Here is a 27512-nt window from a genome sequence, read left to right on the forward strand (position 1 = left end):
CACCATATGAATGCTGTATGGATATCTATATGGCTCTGTTGCAGTTTCATCCTAGTCTTGAGTTCCTACAAGACCCCCAAACCTTAAGTGTGCACTGGCATTACATTTCACCTGCCCAGCCACAGATCACTTCTGCCTGGTAGGCCCTCACACAGCAATGGAGCTGCACAGAGTGGGCTCATCTCTAGTGCCAGACAGACCTCTTTAGACTGTTGGTAATCTTGAAGGGATGACAAGCAGCTTTCTATCTAGCCCATTACTTGCAGAATTCATAGCTCTCTGTCTACTTATTCCATAGGAAAGACAGACCCACTTTGATCTCTATTGCGGACATTGAAAATGAGCTTTACACAGAGCAGGTGACATCAGCACTCTCCAGGACTTGCCAGCTTCAGACAACTAGTACAAGTTGATTTACCCTCTCTTTTCAAAAGGCAGGTGCTTTGTGATTGCAGAAGCACCTGAATGTTGGGGTGCAGAAACTCCATAACCTAGGGTGAACCCAAGAAAAGCAAAACTAAAAACCCTCTGCATACCATTACTTATGGTGGGCCTGAGGTAAAAGTCAGCAACTGTTTGTGGAAGAAGGCACAAAACAAACAGGTCTGCAGAGTCCACTATAGTCACTGAGGCCATAGAGCAGAAGCTCCACAGATTCAACTAAATTCAGGTGGAGGGAAAGAGAAATGTGGCAGAGAAAGAGGGTGAGCTCTTAACTCCCCCAGACTAAGAGGTGAGTGGCAGCACAAGCAGCTTGATAATCTCAAAGACGCTAAATCTCTGGAAAGCAAGGGGGGTGGCACTTAAACAGCATCTTGTCATCAGTGCTCCCAGGAAATCCACTGATCATCACAGCAAAGGATTAACATGTTTAAGAAGTAATAGCAAAATGAACAAACATCAGAGAAAATTCTTGCCCCAGTGTAATGCACAAACAGTGTAAGGCAGGACCTGTGGCCAGCAGTCCTTAAATTAACAAATGAGCTGCACATGAGGAAAATCCCTACATTTCAGATCCTCAGAAGGAAGATTCACTACACAGTGGACTGAAGTCTGCCTCAGTTGCTCAAAGGAAAGTTGTATTTCTAAAAAGCAGCAACAGGACTAGCATAGCGCCTCATGAGTTATCTTTGTACCAGTGAAACATTGCAAAGCACTTTTCAAACTGCATCTTGTAAAATCCACAGGATACAACAGTGGGTTAAAGTAGTACAGAATGAAGAAACTTGTCCAAGATCTCAGAACATGCAAGCAACTCAGGAACAGACCCTTGCAGAAACTGGGACAGAACAATGTCCTTACATGATGATGTACTGCATGATTTCTTGGGCTTTAAATTCATTTCTGTCAAGGATTACCTTAAAGGCAGGAAATTCAGCTGCTTGCCTATCTGGTCAAACATTTAAGCCACACTGAAACTGAAGAATCTACAGCTCTAAGTAAGTCTGCACTTTAAAATGGCATTCTGGTCAGCTGAGGTAACAGCAATTTGAGTTTTGCAGTTCACATGCAGAGATAAATTCCAGTACTCCTTCCTCTGTCTACATCAAACTCACCAATAACATAGAGAACACATCATGCTTTTCAAAAAGGGAGCACTCCCACATTTAGTAGAGGCTAAAATAAGTAAAACTTATGGAATTAAATGACACATATCCCAAACTGACCTTATTTTAAGCACAGTGTTTTTTGGTAGCTTTCTAGAGGGAGAGCCTGAAAGAACTCTGGAAAGCACTATCAAGTCCTCTCAAATGAACAGAAGTGACTACTGGGGCACCTTTAAGGAAGCAGCTTTGCAGGTAAACATGATCTAGGTGGACTCCTGATAGAGCTTCCATGCTATTAGGCAGATAGATAAACTGGTTTCACACAAAGCTGTTAAGAGAGCATGCCCTGATTTTATGAAGCAAGCTACAAGGCCATGCACAACTCCAAGGAGCAAATCAACTAACAGTTACCAGTTTAAAAACTGACGCCATTGTGAGGCCTCATCACTGCATAACAGCACTGTGCAACTCTCCTCTTGATTACAAGCAGAAATGCACAAGAGGTGGCTTCTCTAGCGTCTGTCTCTGCAACCAGTGTTGAACAGAGTGTTGACAGAAATCTAACTAAATCTTGTTCTTCCTCCACAGCCATTGTAAAAATAGTCAAGCTTCATGCAGAGTTCAGACATGATCTTTATTAATTATTATTCTCACTACAGGAAATTAGTGATACATAATTAATCCTAACAGGTATCTTTAACTGGGCTTCATTAAGTACATTTAATAGTTATCACCAGACCTTAGCCCTGAAGCTCTCATTCTGCTCCTTGGAAGAAACTGAATGCCTGCTACCTCACTCTGATGTAAGGTTTTTGATAACCCATCTCCACGAACCCAGGTTCACATTTTTGGCCTGATCCCACTCACTTGTATTAGGTGACTTCCTCTAACCCTTTTTGGTAACATGGAAGTAGGAAATTATCACTTGCCTGTGAACTCAGGAAAGAATTTGGACTAAACAGCCTGTGTCCACTGGCCAACATCAAGCTGCATTGGGACGACAGATCCAGACAAATTCATATTGCACCCATCCACACCACACTCAGTGTTATTGTGGCCAGTCATGAAAAGCAAAGCCAGCAACATATAAAAATCTGAATGCACAAAGAAGACCAATACTATTGAACAAGCCCCACTTGCAGCTAACTAACATTAAGGCTGGCCAGAACCTGCTGTGATTCAAACCTGCACTCTCTGCTCAAGCAAAACTTGAGGGAAGCCTGGCAAGACCCTAACTGAACCACAGGGGCAGGAAAAGCTGTCTGGATCCGGGACCTGCTTTCATAGCACATGGTGACAGAGAACAGCCCGCATCAGACCATGTGAGTTGGGAATGGTATCCAGGAGCTAATCACACAGTGAACTCTTGTGCCTTTTGCTTGTTTTATGAAAAAGTGATTCTACCAACTAGTTTCAAATCAAAATTTTTCCTAATCAGGAAAGAAAGAAAATTCATGTCATATGATGCTCAGTAGGAATTAATCAGAAACACAGTCCTGAAAGCGTAAGCCTTTTTAGTTAAGCAAAAAGTTGCCACCAGCTAATGTGCAAGACAGTAATGATTAGCCATCTGGTGAAAGTTCCTGCTAAGCTTGCCATCTTACCCACTATGCTGAGGAAAGCAGAAGGTGGATCAATTACATTCTGTCCCTGCCTGCAATTGTGTGGTCATCCTTAGGAACAAGACACAAAGCTTTCCAATGCAACCAGGAATTCTAACTGTTCTGACTTTTCAGCAGCCTTTTTCTTTTTTTTTTATGGCTGCATCACACCTATATTATTTAAAATAAAAATCACCTATTGCCTTTCTGAAAGCTGAATTTATACTCAAAGCTTATCGACCTTCGTTATTTTTGCCCCTTTGTTTCCTTCTGCAAAAATTGCAGCTGCCAGGAGGCTTCCCAGTCATCTAAAGAGCATCTGTAAACAAGAGAAGAGACAGATGGCTGCAGCTCAGTTTAAACCAGCACAAGATCCAGCCGCTCCCCTGCATCACAAGTACTGCCCATAAGATACAAGATATATGCACAGAACCAAACAGGAATGCAACAGTCCCAGACAGAAAACAACTATGTATATACAATCTGATTAGGAAGAAGTCATTGTGAAGACAGGCTGCTGAGGTTTCATGTACAGTGAGCATCCACTATAACTGTACAGCCTTCCAAACATACAATGGGATGTAAGGATGGAGGGGGGGCAGGGAAGAGTTCTCTCTCCATCATTGCTCTCAAAAGTATTGCTGGAAAAAAACAAACAAACCACAAAAAAAAAACAAAAAAACAAAACCAACAACAAACAGGGAAAGTAAAACCAGGCATCTCCTTCCAGCAAGGTCCTCTTCTGAGAGCTAACAGACCAGACTCACACAACCTGAGAAAGTGGGATCTCTAATAGACCTCCCAATTCACCTATTATTCAGGAATTCAGTCACACTGACAAATCACGTTAACCCCTTACTAAAATGACAGATTCAAAGGGACAAAGAAAGAATCTATCTATCTACAAGACAGAAAACTCACTCCTAGAAGTCCATCAAAACAATCATGCTTTTATTTTTTTTTTCCTGGATTTGACTGGTTTTCATTGCATTGGAGACACAGTGTTTTCCACTGCACTGGAGAATTCTGGTGTTAGCACAAGATCCTATTTACATTATGTGCCTTGCTAAATAAATCTGGATGACCACATAGATTTACCGAATGTATCTGAATCAACAGAGTTCACTGTTTGCCTCTTCCACCAACTATAAACCACTGTGATTCTCCAGACACACCTGCACAACTCATGGGTTCAAACACTGCCCATTCTTCTTCAAAGAGATTTTGACTCTGTTGAAATTAAATTAACAGCTCTCCCCCAGGGCCTCCTGATATTCCAACTTCTTCCTTCACTTAGTGACAGCAGAAAGCTTCAAGAACAGGGTTGCGCAATCATTACCTCCAATCAGCTCTAATTGAAGGATGACATGAGACAGAGGGAGAAATGAGCATTCCAATTAATACAGACAGGAAAAAACATGATTGTGGGAACAGAAGCATTATTGGTAAAGCTCCAGCAAAACCCTCAGGTTGTAGCATGTTGGTACACTGTCACCTCCGAGATAGTTTAACTACTCAGTGCAAGGATACAAGGAAGGGAACAACCTGGTAGTGAATGTTGCACAGTTCTGGGCCCTTTTTACCTCAGTGTTCACAGTGAAACTTGAAAGAACTGATTAACATGGGACTCCACTGATACTCTCAAAGAAGCCTGAATCAACCCTTCTGGGAATCCAATCTGCATTCCTGCAGTCTGATGGGTGCTTCTGCAGGACCTTCCCAAAATAGGACAACCACAACACAAACTTCTCACATTAAACAGTTGCCCCCTTAGAGCAATTCACCAAGGGTCACTTAAAAAACCTCTCCCATTCACCTCCACCATGCTATTTTCCACTCCATTTCAAACCATTTATAAGACTAAACAAAAAGCTGGTACCCACCTGTATCCCCATGGAAGCAGCTGTCCTGGTGACATCTCCCAGAAGGCAAATCTCCGTCACTTGGCCAGATCTGTCCTGTTTTTCGTACGCCCACAATAGTAGCCTCAGACACAATGACCTGCTGCTGCCTGTGCCGTTTCTGAGACTGGGGGGTTGGTGGACTGCTACTGTCAAAGGACTGCTGAGAGTTTTGCGAGGGGGAACGGCTTTTGTCCCGATACATGCGATAAGTGGTGGGGCTGGGGGAGACATGGCTGGATTGCCCTGAGGAGAAGTCTTCCTCACTGGAGGTGAGGTTCTCATTAGAGCTACAATCTGGAGTATATCCTCCTCCAATATCTTCAAAACTCCGGGGGGAATAAGATCTCCTGGGCCACGTGAGATGTTTTTCCTGATCAGTTGTGCCCTGATTTCGCAGAATAGGACCTTTTCCTTCTCCTTCCCCCATCATTCCACCAACATAGATACTTTGATAGGGCTGAAAGTCCATGGGCTGCCAAGGTGAGCGGTTGCTGCCATTGGCATTAATCAAGTTATCTTTGAGAAACCTGGGGTTCAGTTCAGCATCCTCATATTCTCCATCATAACCAAAGCTGCTCTCCGAGGACCTTCCCCTATAAGCAGGCCTCTGGAACTCGGTGAAGCTGGGTACCATGTTAGAAGGGAGGGAGTGCAAAGACTTTTTGCGTTCCATTTGCATGGCTTGGCTACCAAGGGAGCTTATTTTATCAGAGACATCTTTATCGTTGACCTTTACTAGACCCTTCTCATGATGATACTCCATGTTCACGTAAAAGGGCTTTTCAACAACATCCTTGTTATCTCCAGAAGAATGCGAATTGACCTTTTTAATCCTCTCAAAATTGGACCTTAGGGCTGCCACACTGGTGCTGTTCCCTCTCTCCTTAGAGATAGGTTCAAATGATGCCTCCTTCTCAGCAGATCCCACTAGCCTGCGAGTGGAAGCTGATCTGTGTTTTGAAGGAGAGCCATCTGTATCACAGCGATTCTCCATATCTTCTACAACTCTCTTCAGTTTCTCTTCACCATAGTACTTACACCTGTCCTGCTCTCCCTCTGCATGATGGGGACTGTCCAAAGGCGACAGGTCTGACCCATCACTCTGGGTAGACAACTTCCGCAGAGAGGGTATCCTCGGTTTGAACTTTTCCTCCCCGTGGTGTGACTTGCTTTTTTCATATTCATCTTGGTCAGCAGACTGGTGTTGCAGGTCTTGGATCTGCTGCTCTGCACCCCCTTCAGGCAACTGAGAAACACGTTTAAAACCCCATCGCTGTCTATCATAGCTTTTTTTCTCCTTTGCCAAAAGAGTCTGCAGGTAAATCATGCGGAACCTCTCCTTGTTGACCTCCATCTCCAGTCTCCGGATAGATGCTTTGCACATCTCCAGCTCCTGTTCAATGTCTCCCACAGATTTCAGCTCCATTTTAGGAGGCTCAGAGTCTGCAAATTGTGCTTTCCAAGCCTCCACAAACCCCACAGGGTCCACCATTTTGCATACAGGAGTATGTGGAGAACACGGGAAGGAGGCTAGAGAGAGATAACTGGAGAGAAGAAACCAACCGGATCTCACATGTAGAGGCAGAAACAGCTCCGGCAGGGTCAACTCAACGCGTCTCTTTCACGGTCCATGCAGGGAAACCGGGAGGCAAACAGCAATCCTCGCAGCAGTCTCTCCTCCCCGTCTCCTTGCAGCTTTTGCCGGCCCGTGCCCCTCCGTATACTCGCTACTCTCTCCCCGGCATGCCTGATCCTTTGCTAACGTACAACAATGCTCCCACCCCGGCGATCCCAGAAGCACTTCAAAGTGGGTGGACAAAGGAGCAGGCTCAGGGCGGGGGAAGGAAGGTAAATATCTTCCCCCCAGCCACCCACCCACCTCCAGCCGCTGCCGTCCGGGCGCGGTGCTCAGCGCAGCCACGCTGGGGAGTCCTCTGCTCCGTCCTCCCCTCGCCAGCCCCCGTGTTGTGCTTTCTCTTTCTCTCCTCCTTTCCCCCTGCCCCTTTCCCTGTCTCCTCCTCCCGGCTATTGTGCTGTGCTCCGGGCGCACACGCTCTCCGGAACCCCCGCGCTGAGCGCCGAGCCGGCGGCGCGTCCCGCGGCCAACTCCGCCGCTACCCCTCTGTGCCCGGGCGCCCCGCGGCCCCCCGAGAACCCTCTCGGCTCGGCTGCTGACGGGACGACAGCGGCTGCCCGCGGCTGCCCATTGCGCGGCCCAGCTCTATCGGCGGCGCCCCGAATCGCAGCGCTGCGGAAGGGGAGGAGAGGGAAGAGCCCGGCGCAGCGGCTGACACGGAGCTGGGGCCTCTTAAAGGGGCAGCCCGGCCCGGGAGCAGGAGGCCGTGCCCTCGGGACCCCCCTGAATTGCGGGGCCCGGCCCTGCGCCCTTCCCCACGGATGCCGGGAAGACAAAGGCAGAGAGCTGTACATGTTGTCCCTGTGCCTGCGGCCGCGGGCTCGAGCATCCCCACATAGCTATACCTAAGGCTGGGCAAGAACACAGCATGCACACAGGGATGTGTGCACAGGGGTGTATCCATTCTTGTCCACACATCCATATATTATGTGTAACACCAGCACGTTTCTACTCTGTCTTGTGTTCACAGCAACACTCTCCCCCAGGCACTGATGCAGCTCACCTTCAAAGGTCACGTTTCCCCCACTAATGTAAGTCCTGTTTAGTAGCAGGCTTGTCATTCCCTCAGTCCTTTCTTCCTTGCCAATAAATGACAAGCTGGATGTCTGAGATGGGCAACTGGTACTCCAAAATCACCATGATATTAACAATACAGGATGGTTTGTGCCTTTTTTTCACGCATTTTCTCACTTTTTGTCCAGTATATTATCCTAGCCCAAACAATTTGTCCCACAAATGAGGTGTGAATCCTACACCTCAGCTCTGGCCGAAGGGTGGCAGATGATTTAAACAAGTCTGCCTGCTGAGTATCTCTCCTGAAATGACAGTACAGCCCTTCATCCTTTTCATGTACTAATTCAACCTCTGAAAAAGTGGTAATAATTACACCTGAAGTTCCATCTCCCTATTTGGATGATAGTGGACAGTGCGCTATATACACCTCATATCCCCATAAACTTGCTTCTTTCATGTCTATGGTGAAGTATATCTTTTCTGGAATGTGTTACTAAAAAGGAAGGTGGGACATAGCCCCAGCAAGAATAAATAAAATCCCATAAGAATGAAAAGCAGAAGCCCACATGAGCAGTTGTCTTACCTTTGAGACATGTAATGTTTCAGAACCCATCAATCAGTTTTTCTCTTCATGCTTTTTTATATGCCAAACAAAATATTTCTGGGTGTTTTCAGACCTATCACAAATGGCTCATCATATATCCAGTCTTGGGTTCATCCCTCTTGGATTTTGTTTTCTGGTTTTAATCTCTTTTCCTGCACATGATTCCTCAGCTTTTAACACATAAGAGGCATTGGCTGACCTATATGGAAAAGAGATTATAATCTAATTCATAATAAAATCTGTATGTTTAGTAAAAACCTCTATAAATCTTTCAAGAAAACTTAGTTTTTCACAGAAATAAAATTAATTGGCTTTTCACCATGGATATTGTCTGCTATTTGTTTGCCTTAGTGCCAGTTTGAACATTAAACAGCTGTACCCTCTTTATCTGCTGAGATACTGCAACATCAGAAATTTCAGTTGGAATCAAAGGGATCACTGATTTTCTGTTGAATGCTTTATGCATTCAACAGAGTGTTATTTTAATAGGAGACAAAATTTCATTAAGACTATAGTAATAAACACACATCTGTGGTTTGAGACTGAGAATCCTGTGATGAGGAGCCTAAGCTACAAGGAAGAGTGCCCAGCACATACCCTCTGCCGGCCTTCAAGAGACTGCAAAGCCCTTCTCAGTCGAATCGCAAGTAGTACTACAGTGACTATCGAGCTCCCTCTTGTGGGTAAAAGGAGCCAATCGGCTGAGTCTTAAAATCTCTTGAGCTGTCACTTACAAACTTTCTTCATCATGTTCCCACACGAGAGAAACAGAGATTTTGTAAGTAATAAACCAAAATCAACCAACCAAACAAAACCAAAAGGTAGAACATAAGATGAGTCTTTTTAAAGAAAAACAAAACATAATTTCTGATTAATCTGTGGCTGAAATTGAGAAACCACATTTTTGTAGCACAAAGCGGTAGAGTTTGATAAGGCCGGTAAGTCTTGGGATGTCCAATCTGACCTATAACATTCTATAAACCTAGAGAAATTGGAACTCTCCTTCTTAGAATTCAGAGACTGGCAATCTCTTGCTGCCAGAACAAACTGCTGGCCAAAAACATGAGAAACTGAGCAACCATCTCTACTACCAAATGCAGATTCTGCTATAACTTCAACTTGCCAAAGACTTCATTGTAACTCATATACTCAGAGGATGCAATACATAGCATTCATTCACCAGTGCATTATATTGTACTCCACAGACCAACCTCTAATTAATGAAAACCCAAAAAGACACAGGGGGACAGATTTATTAATGAGGAATGGATTCCAGTCATACCACAACAGGATGAGCCTGAACTGGAAACAAACAGGATTAAGAAAGATGTGAATCAAATGACCTGTAAGAATAAAAATATTAATATTAATATTAATATAATGGTTGAATAATCACTCAAAAGGCAGAAACAACATCATTAAAAAGGCCTTTGTAATAAGAAATTAATTTTGCCCATCAGGTAACTTTCTTAAATGGCTTTTGATCCATTACCAGTTGTTTTGCTCAGATATCTGCATACTTACTTCAACAGGAATTCAGTAACACATTAGCTTCTACTTATTGTTCAAGAAACAGCACATTAGTACTTCTTTTGGGAAACTGATTACTACAATTGCTCGTTAGCATTGCTTCAGACTGCCTCCAAATTTCACTTCTCCAATTCCTCACCTGCAACTTTCACAAAAGGAAGCTGGCACTACAACTTTGACACAACCACTGTGAGGTCTTCAACTAGTACAAAAAACACAGTTTAGCCTACTTGTGTTTAGAGTTAATACAGTTGTTCCAGCATTGTTTCCCACAATATTAAGGCATCCTCAAAGCCAATTAAATTGCTGATAGAATGGATTAACATGCATAGATAAAACATAGACTAGATAGAAACATCTAAGAACTTGACAGTTTATGTTTATTTTTCCAAAGTTAGTTTCCTTTGTACTTTCTTAAGCAATTCATCATTCACAACATGATCCAAGATTTCATTTTAGATGATCATCTATTAATACTGAGTTCTTTGCAGGGGAAGTCTCAGTGAGGCTACAAAACACACACCAAAACCAACCAACCAACCAACAACAAAACCCCCAAACCAAAAAAACACAATCTAAAAGTCTCAAAGCATCCATCACAGAATAAATGGAGTCAGACCATTGTTAAGTGATGGTTAATGACTGACAGAGTACTGCATTTGTATGTGAAGTTTTTGGAGCTCCAGAAGGCACAAATCGGTAATGACACCAAGCAGTGTAATGAATCGCTAGAAAAAAACTGTGCCAGCTGATTTTCTGAGCAATACAATTATATTGTTGAAGGGACTGCATCTCTGATTATGTATAATAAATTGAGCTCAGCAACAAAACGAGAGAGATTTCTGGGGGAACTAAAAATGGAATCCCTATTGTTTCTTATACTTGATACTGAGTCATTTTGTAGCTGTAAACACTAACACATCTGCACAGAAACCTAGCACCTAGCCTGGACAAGATTTGCTGCAGCACAGTGAACCAGCTGTTCTACTCTCATTCAAACTCAGTCAACATGAAGGCTATGCTGCCCACTCAGTGTAACACGTGGTACAAGTAGAGTGTATATTCATTATCCTTGTGAAACAGATTTGGGAGATGAACAAAGACATAGATCATCATAAGGTCAAAACATTACACATTCGGATAAATAGCTCCATACATACTCACATACTCGTTTTCTCCACCAAATGCTACATTTCTGTCTTTGCCAACAGAACTGGCACAATTGCCAAAGTGAATAAAAAGAGACACAGAGTTCCTAGATCTCTATTCATCTCCACAGGCCCCTTCCAAGCCTCACAATTCTGTGATGTTCCATAAAGCTCCTCTAACTTACATCATAAGAAAATAAAAGCAATAAAAAGTTTTAAGTCTCCTGTTCTCTACTTTTCCTATTTCTCATCAAACAACTGGGGGAGGGGGAAACCAGCAGAGAATTTACAATATTTTCTGTTTGATGCATAGATTTATTAATAAATGTCTTGATTTTCTCAGCAGCTCAAATCTGAAAGGTCCTGTCATCATCAGTTTCCCAGGTACTGTTATTTCTGTAATGACTGTCTTAAGAAAATGTAACTGTCCCTAAGTTTTCTTCTTTCTTTCCAGTGTTTTTATGCCAGCAGAGCATATAGTACTGGATTTGAATCTTAGAGGTATGGAGTTATAAGCAGCTTCTAGAGAAACAGTCTTTCTGTTGTCTCACTTTGATTTCTTTGGTAATTCTTTCAAATGAGTGCTGACAGTAATTTAAGGACCACAAATGTGTCTGGTTTAGAGCAAGATAAAGATTTACAGTATCTTATCCATATTATAAAAATATCACTGAATAGATACCCAGAACTGAATATTCAAATTCAGTGAGCTGCTGCAAAAATAAGAGGGAAATTAAGACAAGTGTATCTATCTCCCTTTCACTTCTTTTGTACTTCTGAATCTTAAACCTAGTTATCATAATCAATCATACTAATACAATTTCACAAATACTGACAACATTATTTGTCATTTATATTTCTGGCAATGTCATCTGTCAGCAGGGATGACTTTTAAAGCAGAAATATCTTTTGGCATCAGTCATTGTGTCCCAAAGAGCAGAAGAGCATTATTAAAGCTGCTTTACTTCGATGAAATTCAGTGATACCCAGAGCTAATCTTTCTTCATTAAACAATGCCTGTAACTTCTAAATACTAATTGCACAAGATTATGTCAAAGGATATTTAAAAAGGCAAAACCAGTGCAGTGGTTTTTGATCCAGCCAGCACACTAATTCACAACAACATGTCCAGACAGCAGGCTGTACCAGAAGCAGTCAGTAACGACATCTTCAAAAAGCAAGTGCCTTATGGCTTAACAAGCATGTGCCTACTTTAGAGAACTCCATCTTTTCCCATCCCTCTAAACCCACACACACCTCTAAGTCTTTTCACAAAATGGCAAAACCATTTCTCTACATAGCTGCTTTTATTGAGCAGTGGAGCAAATTGCTTCCAGCATGTAGTGATCAAATTATCTTGTCCAGTAAAAACAGAAAGAGTGACTAGGAATTCAGCAGCAGTATCAAAACTAACCTTACCAGCTTAAGAGTTCCTACCTCAGACAGGGATGAACAAGTCCATGACAGAGACCATGTATGGTTCCAGAATCATGTTACATTACTAGAAACAAAAGTTACAGTTAGAACAAAATGAAAGTCATTACTCTTAGCAACACAATAGAACTGCAGCATAGATAATATTAATGAAGATCAATCCAGAGAAGGAGTCTGCATCTTCTTCTGAAGATAGAAAAACTGGATTTCATGTCTTCCATGCTATGCACCTATGTTATAATTCTCTCTTATTCGAGAGTGGAAAAGAATAGCATTCTTATCTGGTAACATTTTCAATATATTAGATAGCTCGGATAAAACAACAAAGTTTCTATCTGGGCTTCTCTGAGGCTTGGAAATATTTAAACACTGGGCTCTGAATCTCAAGTGGAAAATGAAAAATAATACAGATTTTTCCTGGATGGAGAAACCACAGAAAAAATTATGCTGCTGCATTTGTGTACTTCCACACCTGTAATTAAAACAGATTTATTTTGGAACAGTTGTAGAATATTTGAAATGCATAAAAGCAAGTCAGAGTTATTATACTATGATCTTGAAAGACAAAACCATATAGCTAGCACCCTTTATTCTGAACTGCCATTTGTTTTCTGCTCCCTTGACAATACAACCTCACTATCTAAAAGTTGTAGAGAATTATCAAAGAATAATGCACTAAAATTATGTATTTTTCACTACAAGTGTTTCTGGCAGACAGGTGAGCTACATGGCACTGGCAACGTCTTCTTACATTAAGACAAGGACATTTCGTTTCCACTCAGTGAGAAAGGTTTACGTAAGACTGCACCATCCTGCACAAGTGAGCCTGTAGCAGCAAAGAAACTCTCAGAAAGAAAGTTTGGAGTTTTCCTCCTTCATTTCCAAAAATAAAACTTTCTGTTACTGCTTTGAGAACTTTCCTTGTTGCAGGTGTTGTAGGTATGTGTGTCAGTGACACTAGATAATGGTCCGTGGTGGAACAGACAAAAATAGAAAAGTACTGTTTGTCCGTGGTAGCTCCTCCCCAGAAGGTCCCACTTTGGCTCAGCCCTGGAAAACTCCTGACCCTTGGAGACCTTTCTAGATATAGCTGGCCGCTTCTTCTGATGTAGGCTGGCCCCCTATGTTGGAATGAGTGTGCATTTTTGCTAATATAAAAGCCCAAGCCTCAGGCAATGCAAGGGGGCAGAACCTCATACCACCCAGGTCAATGTTGGCTCCGTGGGGATGCCCGCTAAGGTTGAAGCCTGCCACCTAGCACTGTGATGATGTTTCTCGGAGCTGGTTTCCTGATCGTCATTACATGGTCCTTGGGGTTGGTAAGATAACCAAACATCAGAGATATCCTTTACTGTATCTTTTGTTACCTCTATATTTTCCCCTGTATTAATAAACTAGTTATGATTCTTTATTGTGTTGTGTTTCTCTCAACCTGGAATTCTCAAACTCTGGAACAGTATGCTAGACTACAGAGCATCATGGTGCTTGCAGAAACACTTGACAGTCAGCAACAGCTCGGGCTTACTTGATAGTTGTGTTCTGGGATTTCCATCATGGTTTTTTCCACTTCTGTAGAAACAGAGAATTTATACAATTAATTCACAAGAAATTATACCATCCATTATAAAGGGTAACAAAAGCTGAATGCAGCCCCAGTCACGCCTATCTGCTAAAACTCGTGTAGATAATGACATGAATATGCTTGAGGTGTCTGAAACAGGCTGTAATGCTTGAAAAACCTTCCCAATCTTTCAGACTGTACATGAGGGAAATACACACAAAAAGCAAAACTCAACATACTGATGAGGTTTCCTGACCCAATTTGGGCGATGTGCCCAGAAATTTTCTCCAGCTACGTTATCACGGACTGTTCAAAGGCCAAGGTAGAAACTTGGGAAAGGAATTCTTTGACAATCTCCCCTAGAAAACAGGGCAGAAATTATGTGGTATTAAAACTGCACATCAATACATGAACCAGCATAACAAGCATATTTATGAGCAGATCACTGCTCCATACTGAGCTCTGGCAAAGCCTCTAAAGCCTGCTGGGCATTCTGCAAGGCAGCATGGCTACTGTTGTGGGGCCTTACTGGCCTTGCCCTATAACTTGTGTAGTCAGACATGGTATCGCTTTTAAAATGCAAGTCTGCATTCACCTCCCACACAACAGTTACCAAGTGTGACCATTGGATCTAACTATATAGCGTGGTAGGGAGCTATAAAGATGACAGCCAAGCTACTGGTCTTTAAATTCTTGTGACACCAACATTCCCAGCAGAAAAAATTCAGGACGAGCTAATCACAACAGTTCTTTGGGTTTAATCTTTCTTGTCTCTATCTTAGATCCTTTTTTTTACTCCATCTATTTTTACTCCATTGTAATGCAATGGCCTTCCCCCATTTTTATTTTTTGCACTTTTTATCTCTTCTGAAGACTAAAATTTCTTGCCCCTTCAATAGATTTTGCTTTCTTGAACTTTATTTTTAGTTCTGTTTCCCCCCCTCATTTGTTCTCTGCGATCAACCATATTAGTATCTTGCTCCTCACTTTCAATTTCTAGCCCATCTGTGATGGACAACTCATCTTTGCACAGTATTCTGTACTTTGTCTTACAATGGGGAACTCCTGCACAACTGAAAAGAATTCTGAAGATTTGGGAAGGATAATGTGACATCAAGATGAAACATGAAGCGAATCTGTTGGGAAGATACTGGCTTCATACTGAAGTAATACACAGAACCCACAATCCTTTGCTTTGCTCTTGTCTCCCTTTCAATGGAAAGTACCGTCTTCTAAAACCAGAAACTAACATACATTTAAGGAATTAAAGCTCAGACAAGACCTCAGATCTGTTTAAGATTGCCAGACCTTCAGAGGTCTGCCACATTTAGCTTTCACTGCAACTCAGAAAAAGCAGCATAAGCAACACAAAGTACCAGAAAAATCCAGACAGACACGTGGTTTTCTGGGATTTATTTCAGTGAAGGGTAAGAAACAAACTGCGTAAGTGATACTATGACAGCTGGGGGTGGGGAATAAAAAAAAATCAAAATAAACAGCAGAAGAAGGAAGTTTGCTTTGAAATCTTTAGGAATTCAGCATTGATAGCTACAGAAAGACAAAGCAGGAAGACAAACACAAGACTCAGAATGGTATAGGGCGAGTGCATTATAACCCGTTCTTCTGAAAATGATGTCGTATTCAACTCAGAATTCTTCCCTCTTCCCGAATAATGAATGCACTGTACCTAAAAAAAACAGCCTTCAAGATCATTAGGTACTCCCAGCTTTTTTCTGCCTTTTCAGTTGTTTGTATGTGCTTGAAAAATGTTATGCAAAGAACTGAAATAGGGATATTTCAGTAACTACTTCTTAGGGTTTTTTTTTAGAAAGCATCTTCTTAAATTAGTTCCAAGTGCTATTCTAGTTACCTGTGAGCTTTCTTTCTGTTTATTTTGTCCCTGAAGGTCTTTATCTCAAAAACACGGTGTACAGGTGTACAACTTGTACGGGAAATCAGTTGAGGGACTACAGGAAACCTGATTTCCTTATCTGCATTAAATTTACTTACCAGCAAATCTTTTTTTTTTTTTTTTTTTTTTGTTCCAACTAGAAAGATGAAGCTGGAATCTGGCTCATTCTCCCTCAGTGCATCATCTAGCCACTGTCTGAAATACAAAAGAGTACTGAGGGAATCAGTCAGAGGGACTGAGGAATACAGGAGAAAGTGACTGATAACAAGGTCACAAGAAAAGTGAGAGGATTAACCTATGTGAGATAATCAAAAGCCTTTTCTAGGCAGAAATAGACCAGGAGCTATTCCAACTCCTTTGAATATATTCCTTCCATTAATGAAAAGTTCAAACATGCCCACCACAGAGCATAAATTCAACAATGATTTCAGCACTCAGAGAGGGTATTTATCAATATAGGGGAGAAGGCAAACTTTGGTTTAGATAAGGAATAAAAAGAACAAGAAGCAGAGGAAAAGATATGAACAACATAGCACATTAGATATGAACAGGAATAAAGAAGAGTGAAATAATCTATTCACCGTTATAAAACAGCTCCCTGTGAAGGCTGCATGATTCTTGTCTCCTAAGCTTTTATATTTCTGTTACTCTGGCAATCAAGTTCCTCTTGAGTCATCCGACACAAATCAAAGAGGGAAGAGAGTATGTGCGTGTGTGGGAAATCAGGATCACAGGCTTCAATTATTTTCAGCCAAGCAGAGACACTAATATATATATTATTTTACAAAGTCATATGCAAATGAGGTAAGTACAACAGCAGTAGTCTCAGAAAATAGTTACATATTCAAATCAGACAGAGTACAAGTTGTAAAGAAATATGTACCTACCTTGCAGTCACAACAGTGTGTTAGAAAGATATAGGCTCTGAGCTGGTGACAACAATAGGGATCATAGAGCCAAGTTGGGGTTTGCAGCCTGCATTAAAAGCAGAACAAGTTTACTTAAAACAATTATTGTGTAAGCAAGCCATTACAAGTGCCTGAACCAATGAGTTCAGCTAGACCTACATATACTTTGAGGTTTTGATTTTCTCTCCTCTTTTTGACAGCCTATCTCCCAAAAGAATCACTACAGAAACTAAAGAAAGAAAATTCTGGGCTAGCAGTTTATCTAAAGACAGGCTCTTGAGACATTATGCATCTGATGTATCTATCTCGTCCATTTCACTATTTATCTTATTCTCCACTGACCATAAGGGAAGGCAAGGGTAAGTAGTTTAAATTTATGCTCTACATTTTCTCTACAAAAATCCCATGCTATGTAATCTAAACAAGTGACTGTCATTCTTCATTTCTTATTTCATTAGAAAATACACTCATGATCCAGCTAGTTCTTAGCAACTACAGACTATCCAAGGTGTTTAAACCTGCTGCAAAAGCTCTAAAGCCTAAGCCAAAATATAGAAACTTATTTGATGTGATCCAAAGTCTGGATATCAGCCAGATCAAACACTGTTATTATAAATGCAGTAAATGACAAGAACAGAGAAAAAGTAAGTTAGAAAGTGTGTCAAAATTCTTTCCAACTCATTGTGTTAAACAGAGAGGATGCTTACATATAGGGTGCAAGAGCAGATTCAACACAGAGTAGGTGGAAGACTACTCATTTGCTCCTTCCTCTTCCTTCTCCAGCACCCAGTAAGACTGCATTATCAGTCTTCCACCTTGTTTAGTCTTTGACTGCAGTCTATAGTGCTATTGTTCCTTTTATCTTTTATTTTATAAAGGGACCACTTAATTTCTGCAGGAATTAACCTCTTACCAAAGGGAATGCCAGAAGTATTCTATATTCTGTCTTCAGCAATAATCTTACCCAAACCCAAATTCTTTTCCCCTAGACACAAGTGAAATTTTTATAACTGAACATCAGAACATTCAGAGCTTGCAGGTCCAACAACATATCAATTCACAAACCTTTTAGTCCCTTCTCTCCAATAAAGGACAATCCATTCCACCACACTGTGTCTACAGGCACCCTCCCAAGGAGCACATACGCATATATGTTTCTGTATAAATTACAACCTCTTGTCACAGCCAGGATCAAAGTAGTATTGTTCTCACCCACTGCTCCTTGGTAGTAAACAGATGCAATGCACTTGAACTTCTCCTGACCTGCTGTGTCCCATCTGTGCAATAAAGGGAAAAAAAAAATTTCAGGTTAATGAAATCCAGTGTAACCTGAGTAAACATGCAGCAGACTGGTACAGGTTGGAGAAGAATGTGGTACCAGAGAAGTGCTACCATCTGGAACATGTTATTAATTAACTACTGATAAAAATACAGTAAAGCTCTATTATTTAATGAAGACATTTGAACTCTATTTTTACCTCTTTTTTACATATGTATTTGTCATTTTGGAGATACAGTTCAAATATTTGTATTCTGTATGGTAATACCCTTTTCTTAAAAACCTTTTCCTCATCTATGTAATTTGTATGTATTTCTAGGGCAATCTAATTTTGAGAATTTTCTGTGCTAATACCACCTAGATCATCTATTAGCTCATAGAATCTTAGAATCCTGCATTTGCTAGATATGACATCTGTCCATACACTAGAAATTAGAGACCTATACCTCAGTCCACCAGGTACCAATGACACCCTTAAGGAAAACAAACAGTGCGCTTCTATTGATGAATATGACATGCAGTCTTCTCAGCTACTAATGGCACTACAGAGGCTTGGGATTTTGTTACAGACTAGTGCTGCCAGTCATCAACACTTGCAAGTTTATCTTGTATAGAGATCTCTCAGCAAGAGGGGGCACTAGTGCTTATCATATGAAAATGTTCTACCCAGCCACTGAAGATTCTGCAGATAACACAACCTGACATTTAATAGCTCATAGACCTTATTCCTTCAGCTTGCAAAATACTGATACATCAGTCTAGATCTTTAGAGGGACTCAAGTTCCAAAAAGATAGTGCCTGCTAGAATTTTCAGGAACACTGTGACACTGAAATCAGTTGGAAATGGTTTCATAGAATGGTTAGCATTGGAAGGGATCTTAAAGCTCACTTAGTTCCAACCCCGTCACAGGCAGGGTCACCTTCCAGTAGACCAGGTTGCTCCAAGCCCTGTCCAACCTGGATTACTAAGTATGTTTCAATAAATCCCATTAGCATCTATCTACATTAATGATCTCAGAAAAATATGTGCTCCTAAGTAAACACATGCACTAAAATATTTCCTGCAAAGCATTTTATTTCTGCTCTAGGTCACAGTACAGCATAGATGATTCAGAAATGCCCTCTACAGAACATTACTGCTAGCCACCGGAAATAGCAAAGGACATCCTTCAGCAGAGCCAAGCAGGTGAGAGAAGGACAGGATTCCCGCTAGTCTGATAAACAAAGCTGAAAATCAAAGATTTTAAATCCACATTCTAGTAAAAATCCAGTCTTTCTATGACTTGGGGAAAAATAATTAGTCCCTAAGAAAGAGATGCTGAAATCACTGAACACCTTACCATTAATTTCAGTGACTGCAAGAGTTAAATTCCCGGTAAAGTCAAGTTCTGTGCTCATTGTACCTACTAAACTCAAATGACAGAATGGTGTAACAGTGGACAAAGTCTGTGGAAAAGCTTCCACTTTTGCTTCAAGGAATTTGAATAAAATAGGCAGAACCACTCTGAAATGGTGCATGACATCCAAGATTTTAATTGACAAATGACATTTCATTTTTTACAGATAAGAAATTCAAGAGAGTAAACTTTTTTACTAAAACTGCAAGTAAAAACCAGGTACAGAACCTGGTTTTCAGATCACATTATTCTTTGTGCAATTATACTATTAAAAAAAAAAAAAAATCTTCATTCCACTAGATCCTGCAGCAGTTCAGGCTCTGCTGAGATTGTACTTTGTGCAATGCTTGACCATGCTGTGTCAACTTACATCTGGACAGCAGATGATACTCCGATTATTTCAAAACGTTCCATTTCAAAATCCACTTCATTGGTAGCCTTGTAGCCTCAGGCAAACTTATCTTTCTAAAATCTGCAATTAAAACCAATGATGAAATACTAGTAACACCCAGCTACAAATAAGGGCAAAACTAACACTCTCTTGGGTAAATTATAAAGAAAAGAATTAACTAACTGTGGATTTGCTAAATATTGCAAAAGCATATATAAAGACACCAAGAAACTGATTTTAAGAAAGGAGATACTGGGTAACAAACTAGAAAGCATACACGTCTAGTGAATAATTACTCAAATGATTAATCAATGAAATTAAAAACTTACCATATCTAGGTAAAAACATGGCAGAAATAATAATAATAATAAAACACAAACATAGAAAGTTGTCATGATGATTATAACATACAGAAATTCAGTGATCTGTTCACTGGACTTAAATACAGAAACAGTAAGAGCTGGTTTTAACATCCAGTAAAGAATCAAATGATTATTCTTCAAAGCATTCTGAATTTTATCTGTCTTATTTCATAAACTACAGAAAGACTCCAGCTTCCTCTACAGCCTTGCAGGTGTAGAAATGAGTTCAGGCACACTCACAACAATGACTTAAAAATATTTTCATGAACCACCCTTTAAGTAAAGGGAAAACATGAAGCCAAGACTCAGAAACTGGGAAGATTCTTACTTATTTCTTTTCGTACCTTCTAATCGTTTAGCCTTTAGAATGGATTTCTTAAGAAAACACTGTACCATATTTGACTGGATAAAAATAGTTCAAAATATAGCATATTTTGATTGAAGTGCCAGAGCTTGGCTTTCTGTGCTGGCATATCAAGCCTGTCGCATACCCTAGACTTTGTTTTGGTTTTTATTTAATAACAAAATCATGGTTCAAAAGAGAACCATGAGCTAGTACCCTGAATGGACAGGAATAGAAACATTATAACATTTATTTGAGATAAAGCAGAACCAAACTATCTGCTGAGATACACTGTACCTGTGGATAAGGCTGGTTTTCCCAACATACATGTGGTCTCCTACCTATCCAGACTGTTACAAATATTTGAAAAGATTACACATTTTTAGTAGCGATTTCAACATTGTCTCTCTAAAAATTCTGATTTCAATCCTTAAATTGCAAGCAATGAGCACATTTACCTGTGACTCCAATTTACCTAAATGACGCTGTGCTGTAGAATTGGTCTTAAAGTATAAGAAAGAAAAAGGTGTTCACCAAAAAAGCCAAACCCCTCTGGAGCTGAAATAGTCAGTTTCTTAGTCTGCATATTTTTTCTTAAATATAATCATTGGGACCTAAATTCTATTCTATTCAAATTGCTTTGACTGCAAGTATATACATTTATAAATAAGACCATAAAGTATCTACATCCTTTTCATTAAAATTAATCACAAATTTTTCATTGACTTTAATAGTACAATTCAAGTCCTAAGTGCAGAAACAAGAAATTGCTGATAATAAAATACCCACTACAGAATTTGTCTCTGGGGAAAAAAAAAAAACACGTGGTTTGAGCCAATGCATTTTCTGACTATGTAGAATAATATTAATCTGAAGTTGGCTTCATGCAAATAATCTGCTTTGCTCTGGGTCCTCCCACAGAATATAGCAGATGGGCTTTAGGTGACTCAGCTGCATTCTTCAAATTGAAGTGTAGTGTATCTTTTAAGAGATAAGGTGGTTAAATGAATATATTTGTTGGCATAAACTTGGATTGACATCTCCTGTGCACATGCGACAAAAATGGCTTAAGAGGGTTAATGTTCTTTTGTATAAAGGAATGGCTTTTTTAAACAGATCAGTTATTTTACTGAACACTATTTCTGGTTATATTTGGCTTCTATGTGATACTGATTCCAAGTTACCTATTCTAAATAGTCCAAACCTTGACTGGTAAGTTACATGACTAATATTGCGTGCCACTCAATATTAACTGGGTGGCCACAGCTGACATGTCTGTGCCTGATTAACTGTTACTGATGAAATACTGAATAAAATCAACAGCCTTAAGGGAAAAGCAAAAAAGTGACTGATGGTTTAGAGGTGTGTGTTCCATTAATTCATACTGGGGGAAAAAAGCTCCCTGGATTAGGCAATTTAACACACTGATGGAATATCAAGAGAGTCTTAAAATACATCCATTAGCTACTGAATTTATCAGACTACCTTTCCAAATGACAAAGGAATTGGGATAATGGAAAATTAAGATAATGGCTATTGCTGTCAAGCTTTACAGTTACTGTACAAAATACTCATAGTTGTCTGTCCCTCCTACCCTGGCTCCACCAAAAACGTGACCGAATAATAATACCTAGAGAGCAATGACAGGCAAGTGATTCTATATTCACAAAGCCAAAATGTAAAGCTCTGATATCAGAATAAATGAACTGGAGAGCTGGTTTACACTGCTTACAGAGAGGGAAATGGCTCAATTTACTAAAGTGTGTCTTGTTAGCAAAATTGTGTGGACGCTTATACCAAATTTATATGACAGTGTAAACTATGACAGTGACTATGCTTGCTTCTAAAAAGCAATAAGCTCACTGATGTCTCTCAGGGAGACATATTTTGGCCTTTTCCCCCTACCCCCCCCCCCCCCCCCCCAGTGAAGTGAATAAGAAGTTCATGACAAATTTTGTAGTAATCAAAAATTCTAGATTTGAAAGAATAGTGAGTTAATTGTCAGTATTCATAGGAGCTCCACTTTATGAAAGATCCTGCACACTGGAACACAGAAACATTTATCACTAAAAAATATAGCTATTTATTTTAAATGAATAGTGATAATTTCTAACAGTTAAGCTTTCTAGCCTTACTTCAGCAATTAAATCAGTATTAGTAACAGTTCTTGGAGAGAGATAATCTCTTACAATCTTACCCAGTGCTCTGCTGACAAGCCATCCTGACCTCTGCATGGAAGTGCTCTTTGAACTGCAAAGAGGGCTCAGGTGTGTACCATTGAAAATAGGAGAGAACAGCTGTTGGGATAAATCATGTGATGCCTACTTTGCAAAAGTCCTATCAGCAAGGAAAAAATAGATAAGAAGATTAATTCAAAGAGTTTGTCAAGCACAGGGATGTCCTGGCATAAGAGAAGGGATAGCTTGGGTTACAAAGCAGTAAAGCCTTCCCACAGCTATGTTTGTAAAACCACCTTTGGGAGGATGCCACCAGCAAGTCAGAGTGAAGTCTTTTAGATCCCTTACATGTGTGAAGCAGTGGTTTTATTGCTAGCTTTTAATTAGACATTCGTTAAAAATGAGGAAAACTTATTTTATATTTGCTTAAAATAACTATGATAGTTTTCCTGAAATTAAAAGCAAAATATGTGGCTAACACCAGGCATGGAAAAAAATTGCTGACTCCCTTACAAGGATTGTTTGATCTACTGTATGACTAAGGTTCCTATGCAAAGAGAAGATTAAAATTGCCTCAATTCTTCAACCAAAACCTCCATATGGATCTAATTAGATTCTTTGCATATTTGATACCAGCTATGGTTCTTATTTCCCCTCAGCATAGGAACTCTTTAAGCATGGACTCAATGTTTGGCTGAAATAATAAGATAGGTATTATAAGATAACACTTTATCATTAATATATCAGCACTGAATGGCAACATGAGGCCACATTCATCTTTAAAAGAAATCCTTATAACAATTCCTAATTTTAGCAGATGACAACTGTACATTAAATTAAAATACTATTAGCAGGAGGGAAACAATGTGGCAGGTACTACATACTGTGACCAGAGGGATAAAGAATACTTAACCTTGGGAAATCAGGAGAGTATTCTGTCCCTGCTTACTGGGGGGACTAAATACATTCGGTTGGACTTCATCCTCCAAATTCAAGTCAACTCTACTAGACAGGAAATACATAAAGAGAAACATAGTTTTCAGGAATTGCTTCAATACAGGGAAGACTTGATTGAAAAATAACAGTTCTTACAGGCTTATAATCTTTTCTCACTGCAGTACAACTGGTTTGTGTTAAATAAAACCTGTTTCTTATGTAAAAGGGACCACTTCAGGGCGCATAGCTGTAGTAACAAACAGTGGCTTTCTGAAACTACAAGGCATGAACTGTAATTCCGTGGGAGAGCAGATAATTAATTCAACGTAAGTGCTTGCAGTTTAGCCTTCAAAGGATTTTGCAGAGTTTAATTTAAAAATCTTGCTCATCATCATTTGAAATACACCTGCACAAAGGACATTAATAAATGTTAGGGATACCAGATTTCGTTTGGTCAGAAGAAGGGAGGAAAGATGAAGCTGTCACTTTTCTTGGCACAGCATCGAACTTTCATCCAAGATCAGCTCAGAAAGAATGGAATCAGTAGATAGGCTAACTTGGAAAAAGAATAATGTTCATATGAAAATCACAAATGCATTTAGATAACTCACTTGAGATGTATCAATTTGGTTATGCAATGATACCTCGTGGGTTGTTGGGGGAGGGGACCCTTAATAGCATACCAATTTCTTGCTGGCATTCGAAAGAATGTTTCTAAGAACATTCATCATGTGGCCAAGTATAAGGAAGGACTCACCGTGCAGCAGCTGATGCAGCAGGATTCCAGCCACACAAACAGCTCAGCCTGCTGCTGTGGCCATAGCAACAGGCTATCAACAGTTCCCTTCCTTCCCTTCTTTTACAGATTGGGAAGGTGGGGTTGGAGTAATTTAACTATATGTAAGGCCCTAGTTTTAAAAGGACATACTGGTTTTAGTGGCCGTATAGATTCCTGTGATCAGAAACTGCTTCTTAATAAATCCAGTGGTACCTGAATTCTGTGTAAGACAATAGTTCTGTTCTCTTCAAAGATAATTGTATATATGGATAGAAAGAGCAGGATTAACTCAACAGACAAGGAACTAATGGAGTGGGGAACTGTTACAGTGCTAATATTAAGCATAGTAGCAATTATAAAGCAACTCCTGAGGGAGTTTCAGAATTTCAACTTTGTTTCATCTTAGCTTTAGCATCAGGAGACTCGTGCCACTAATGAGACACTCTGAACTGTATAGATGTCCTTCTAGTCAATAGTAATCTTGCTTTCTAATGTACCAAACACTAAAGACAAGGAATAAGAAATCACACAGCTCTTTTGTATTGGCTAAGTATTGTTAACCAACTCATTAGTTTAGACAGCACTTAGTATGCTAGACTGTAATTTAAGATGCCAAAAGATTTTCCTATTTATTTACTATTATTTAAATTTCCAAATTTCAAGACAAAAGAAAGCTCTCACATTCTAATATTTGATAATGCTGGAACAGTCTTGGACCTCATAATATTCAAGAGATAAGCCTCTCTCATTCATGCAAAAGACTAAAAAAGTTAAAAGGGAAATCAACATGGCCAAGTAATTTTAAACAATGATAAGTATATAACAAAACCCCTACAGCTGTGTTTTACAACACCACTAAGAATAATTTCAACAAAACTGCCAGTCAACTACTTAGAATTGAAGTTTTATTCTCTTTTATGAGGAATTGCTTTTAAATCACTTCAGACACCCATGTGATCTCAACCATACTGAAACACCCTATTCTCCCCAAGGAATCCAGATTTGCAGCTAATGGATTATTCACCAAAGAAGGTGACATCACAGTATTTATTTATCACCATATGCATAGTTCTGCTTATCATGCTACTTGTGATTGTATAAAACTAGTGAGATCTAGGCCCTTTTTATGCTGTGGCTCCTGCCCTTTGGCAAATTTGAATGATTTTACGGCAGTGTCTTAAAATAATAGTTCTGAAAACAAAAACTCTACCACTTGGTAAGAGTTTCAAACACTAAGCTGCTTTCTCCATATTCTCCTAGTTCAACACATCCTAGACACATATAAACGTGTCATGTATCCATAGGTTGACTCACTTCCTGTCTCCTAGAGTTCTGTCACAAACTAAGCTACAAAAGAAAAGTAAATAAAATCAATTGAACGATCTTAGTGAATCCAAAGTATAGGTGGGACCAAGGCAACCAAACAGAAACATCTTCACTTACATTTAGTGTATTTAACACATAAACATATCCCAAATCGGGCACACCATTAGAGGGAAATCAATCATTTCAAGGGATCAGTTATTTTAGAAATACAAAGCTGCTAAAGATACTGAGTATTATCAGTACTGAGATCCAGATTTTCTCTTCTTACAAAGCTGAAGGAGGTTCAGTCACCAGGAGGGACTGGAATACAGTGTCTCCATGGCATCACAACGCTCCTGATATCAATTTTGCAGGAACAGGAGCACCAGCAGATTCTGTAGTTAGCCAAAGAATTTGAGGAAGGCATCCAGTAGCTGTACATAAAATAAGTTAACATCGTGACCACTAACCAAAATCAGTATTCCAAGCTATGGTGAAGAACAAGACAGAACAACTCATGCCAAAAGGATGAGAGCAGAGTTAACACTGAAGGACAAGAGAGGTCCCTGACCTTCTGCCCCTTCTGTACTGAGAAATGTTCATGTTCCTCCTATTGAAATAGGGTGAAACTTTACAAACATATAGCTAGTGAAAGTCTAACCTAATTCAGGAAAATAACCTCTACTTTAAATAATCTCCTCTAAAATGTTGTAGAAAAAATGAATCCTCTCCACAAAATACTTTTTAAACTAATAGTTTTTCTTTTATGGATTTTGAAGATCAACAAACCATAATCTATTCCTGTGCTGCATTTTAATCCAACTGATCTGAACGACTTTGGCTTTGTAAAATCCAGTTTAAGAACTTGATTATAATTGTTACTCAAACATAATGGAAAACATCTCAATAATTTGCTTATTTATGCTGAGAACTGACCTTTTATAGCTGTTCAGAGTTGGTTTTTCCCTCATGCCCGATCACATCTGACCATCCAAGGCACCCTTAAGGTGTAATGACAGCATTACAGTATGTTCTCCCTGTGTACCATCCTCAGACTATACTTTTTAGCAGAATGATACTGAAAAAGATGGCCAAATCATGAAGACAGTTACATGAAACTACCTCATGATAATGGAACCCCCTGCTACACATTCTAGCTCCTTAGTGGAAAGCTACTGAGCTCCCTTCAACCCTTGCACCTTAAGGCACTCTCACCTGCTACACCTCTGCATTAGCCCGACCACCATTTTGTTCAATCTGATTTTTTTCCAGTTGTGTTCAACTGAGATTACTTTTAAAACGGCGGGTGAGAAGAGAGCCTCCCTCTGCTAAAAGCAGATCGAGGACGTAAAACGGCCTCCACACTGCAACCCCCGCCCCGACGTTCCCTCTCTTCCTCACCCGCCCTCTCCCCTAAGGGGCCGCGCCTCAGCCCCGTCCCGCGCCTCAGTCCCTCCACGCGCAGCGCTCCCCGTCCCGCGCCAACAGCGGCCCCGGCTTCCAATTCACCAACTACGCCGCTGACGCTGCTCTCTCACAGCAGCTACCGTCACACGCGGTATCTCCGCTGTTGACGTAGGATAAGACTCTGTATGCTTGGCTGCGTTATTCTTATTCACGGAGCGGGGTGTTGCGGTAACTAGAGCCTGTTGCTGTGGTAACTAGAGCACGCGGGCGCGGAAGCGCAGCGGGCAGGAGCTGCGGCGCGGGAAGCGGGACGGGCTGAGGCGGTGACATGTTGGTGG

General features: G+C 40.3%; 2 protein-coding genes across 2 annotated transcripts in view; both read right to left on the reverse strand.

The window, feature by feature from the left end:
* The window catches only part of BCR (BCR activator of RhoGEF and GTPase), a 93043-nt gene extending 86129 nt beyond the window's left edge, over nt 1–6914 (reverse strand). Inside the window, exon 1 of the mRNA XM_057411302.1 lies at nt 5032–6914. Coding sequence (XP_057267285.1) covers nt 5032–6544 — 1513 coding nt within the window. The 5' untranslated portion in view covers nt 6545–6914. The remainder of the gene's footprint in view (nt 1–5031) is intronic.
* A 4526-nt stretch (nt 6915–11440) lies between these two features.
* Nucleotides 11441–23730, reverse strand: RAB36 (RAB36, member RAS oncogene family). Its single transcript, XM_057411270.1, is given in 12 exon segments — nt 11441–13987; nt 14219–14338; nt 15142–15211; nt 15990–16082; nt 17359–17414; nt 18012–18076; nt 19846–19947; nt 20869–20912; nt 21030–21074; nt 22177–22201; nt 22769–22850; nt 23664–23730. Coding segments are annotated over 12 exon segments (834 nt in total). The 3' UTR covers nt 11441–13922.
* Between the last annotated feature and the right edge of the window lie 3782 nt (nt 23731–27512).

The sequence above is a fragment of the Pezoporus wallicus genome, unplaced genomic scaffold (assembly GCF_028554395.1).
Source record: "Pezoporus wallicus isolate ANWC-B61680 ecotype Strahan unplaced genomic scaffold, APGP_CSIRO_Pwel_v1 contig_6401, whole genome shotgun sequence".
In the NCBI taxonomy this organism is placed as follows: Eukaryota; Metazoa; Chordata; class Aves; order Psittaciformes; family Psittacidae; genus Pezoporus; species Pezoporus wallicus.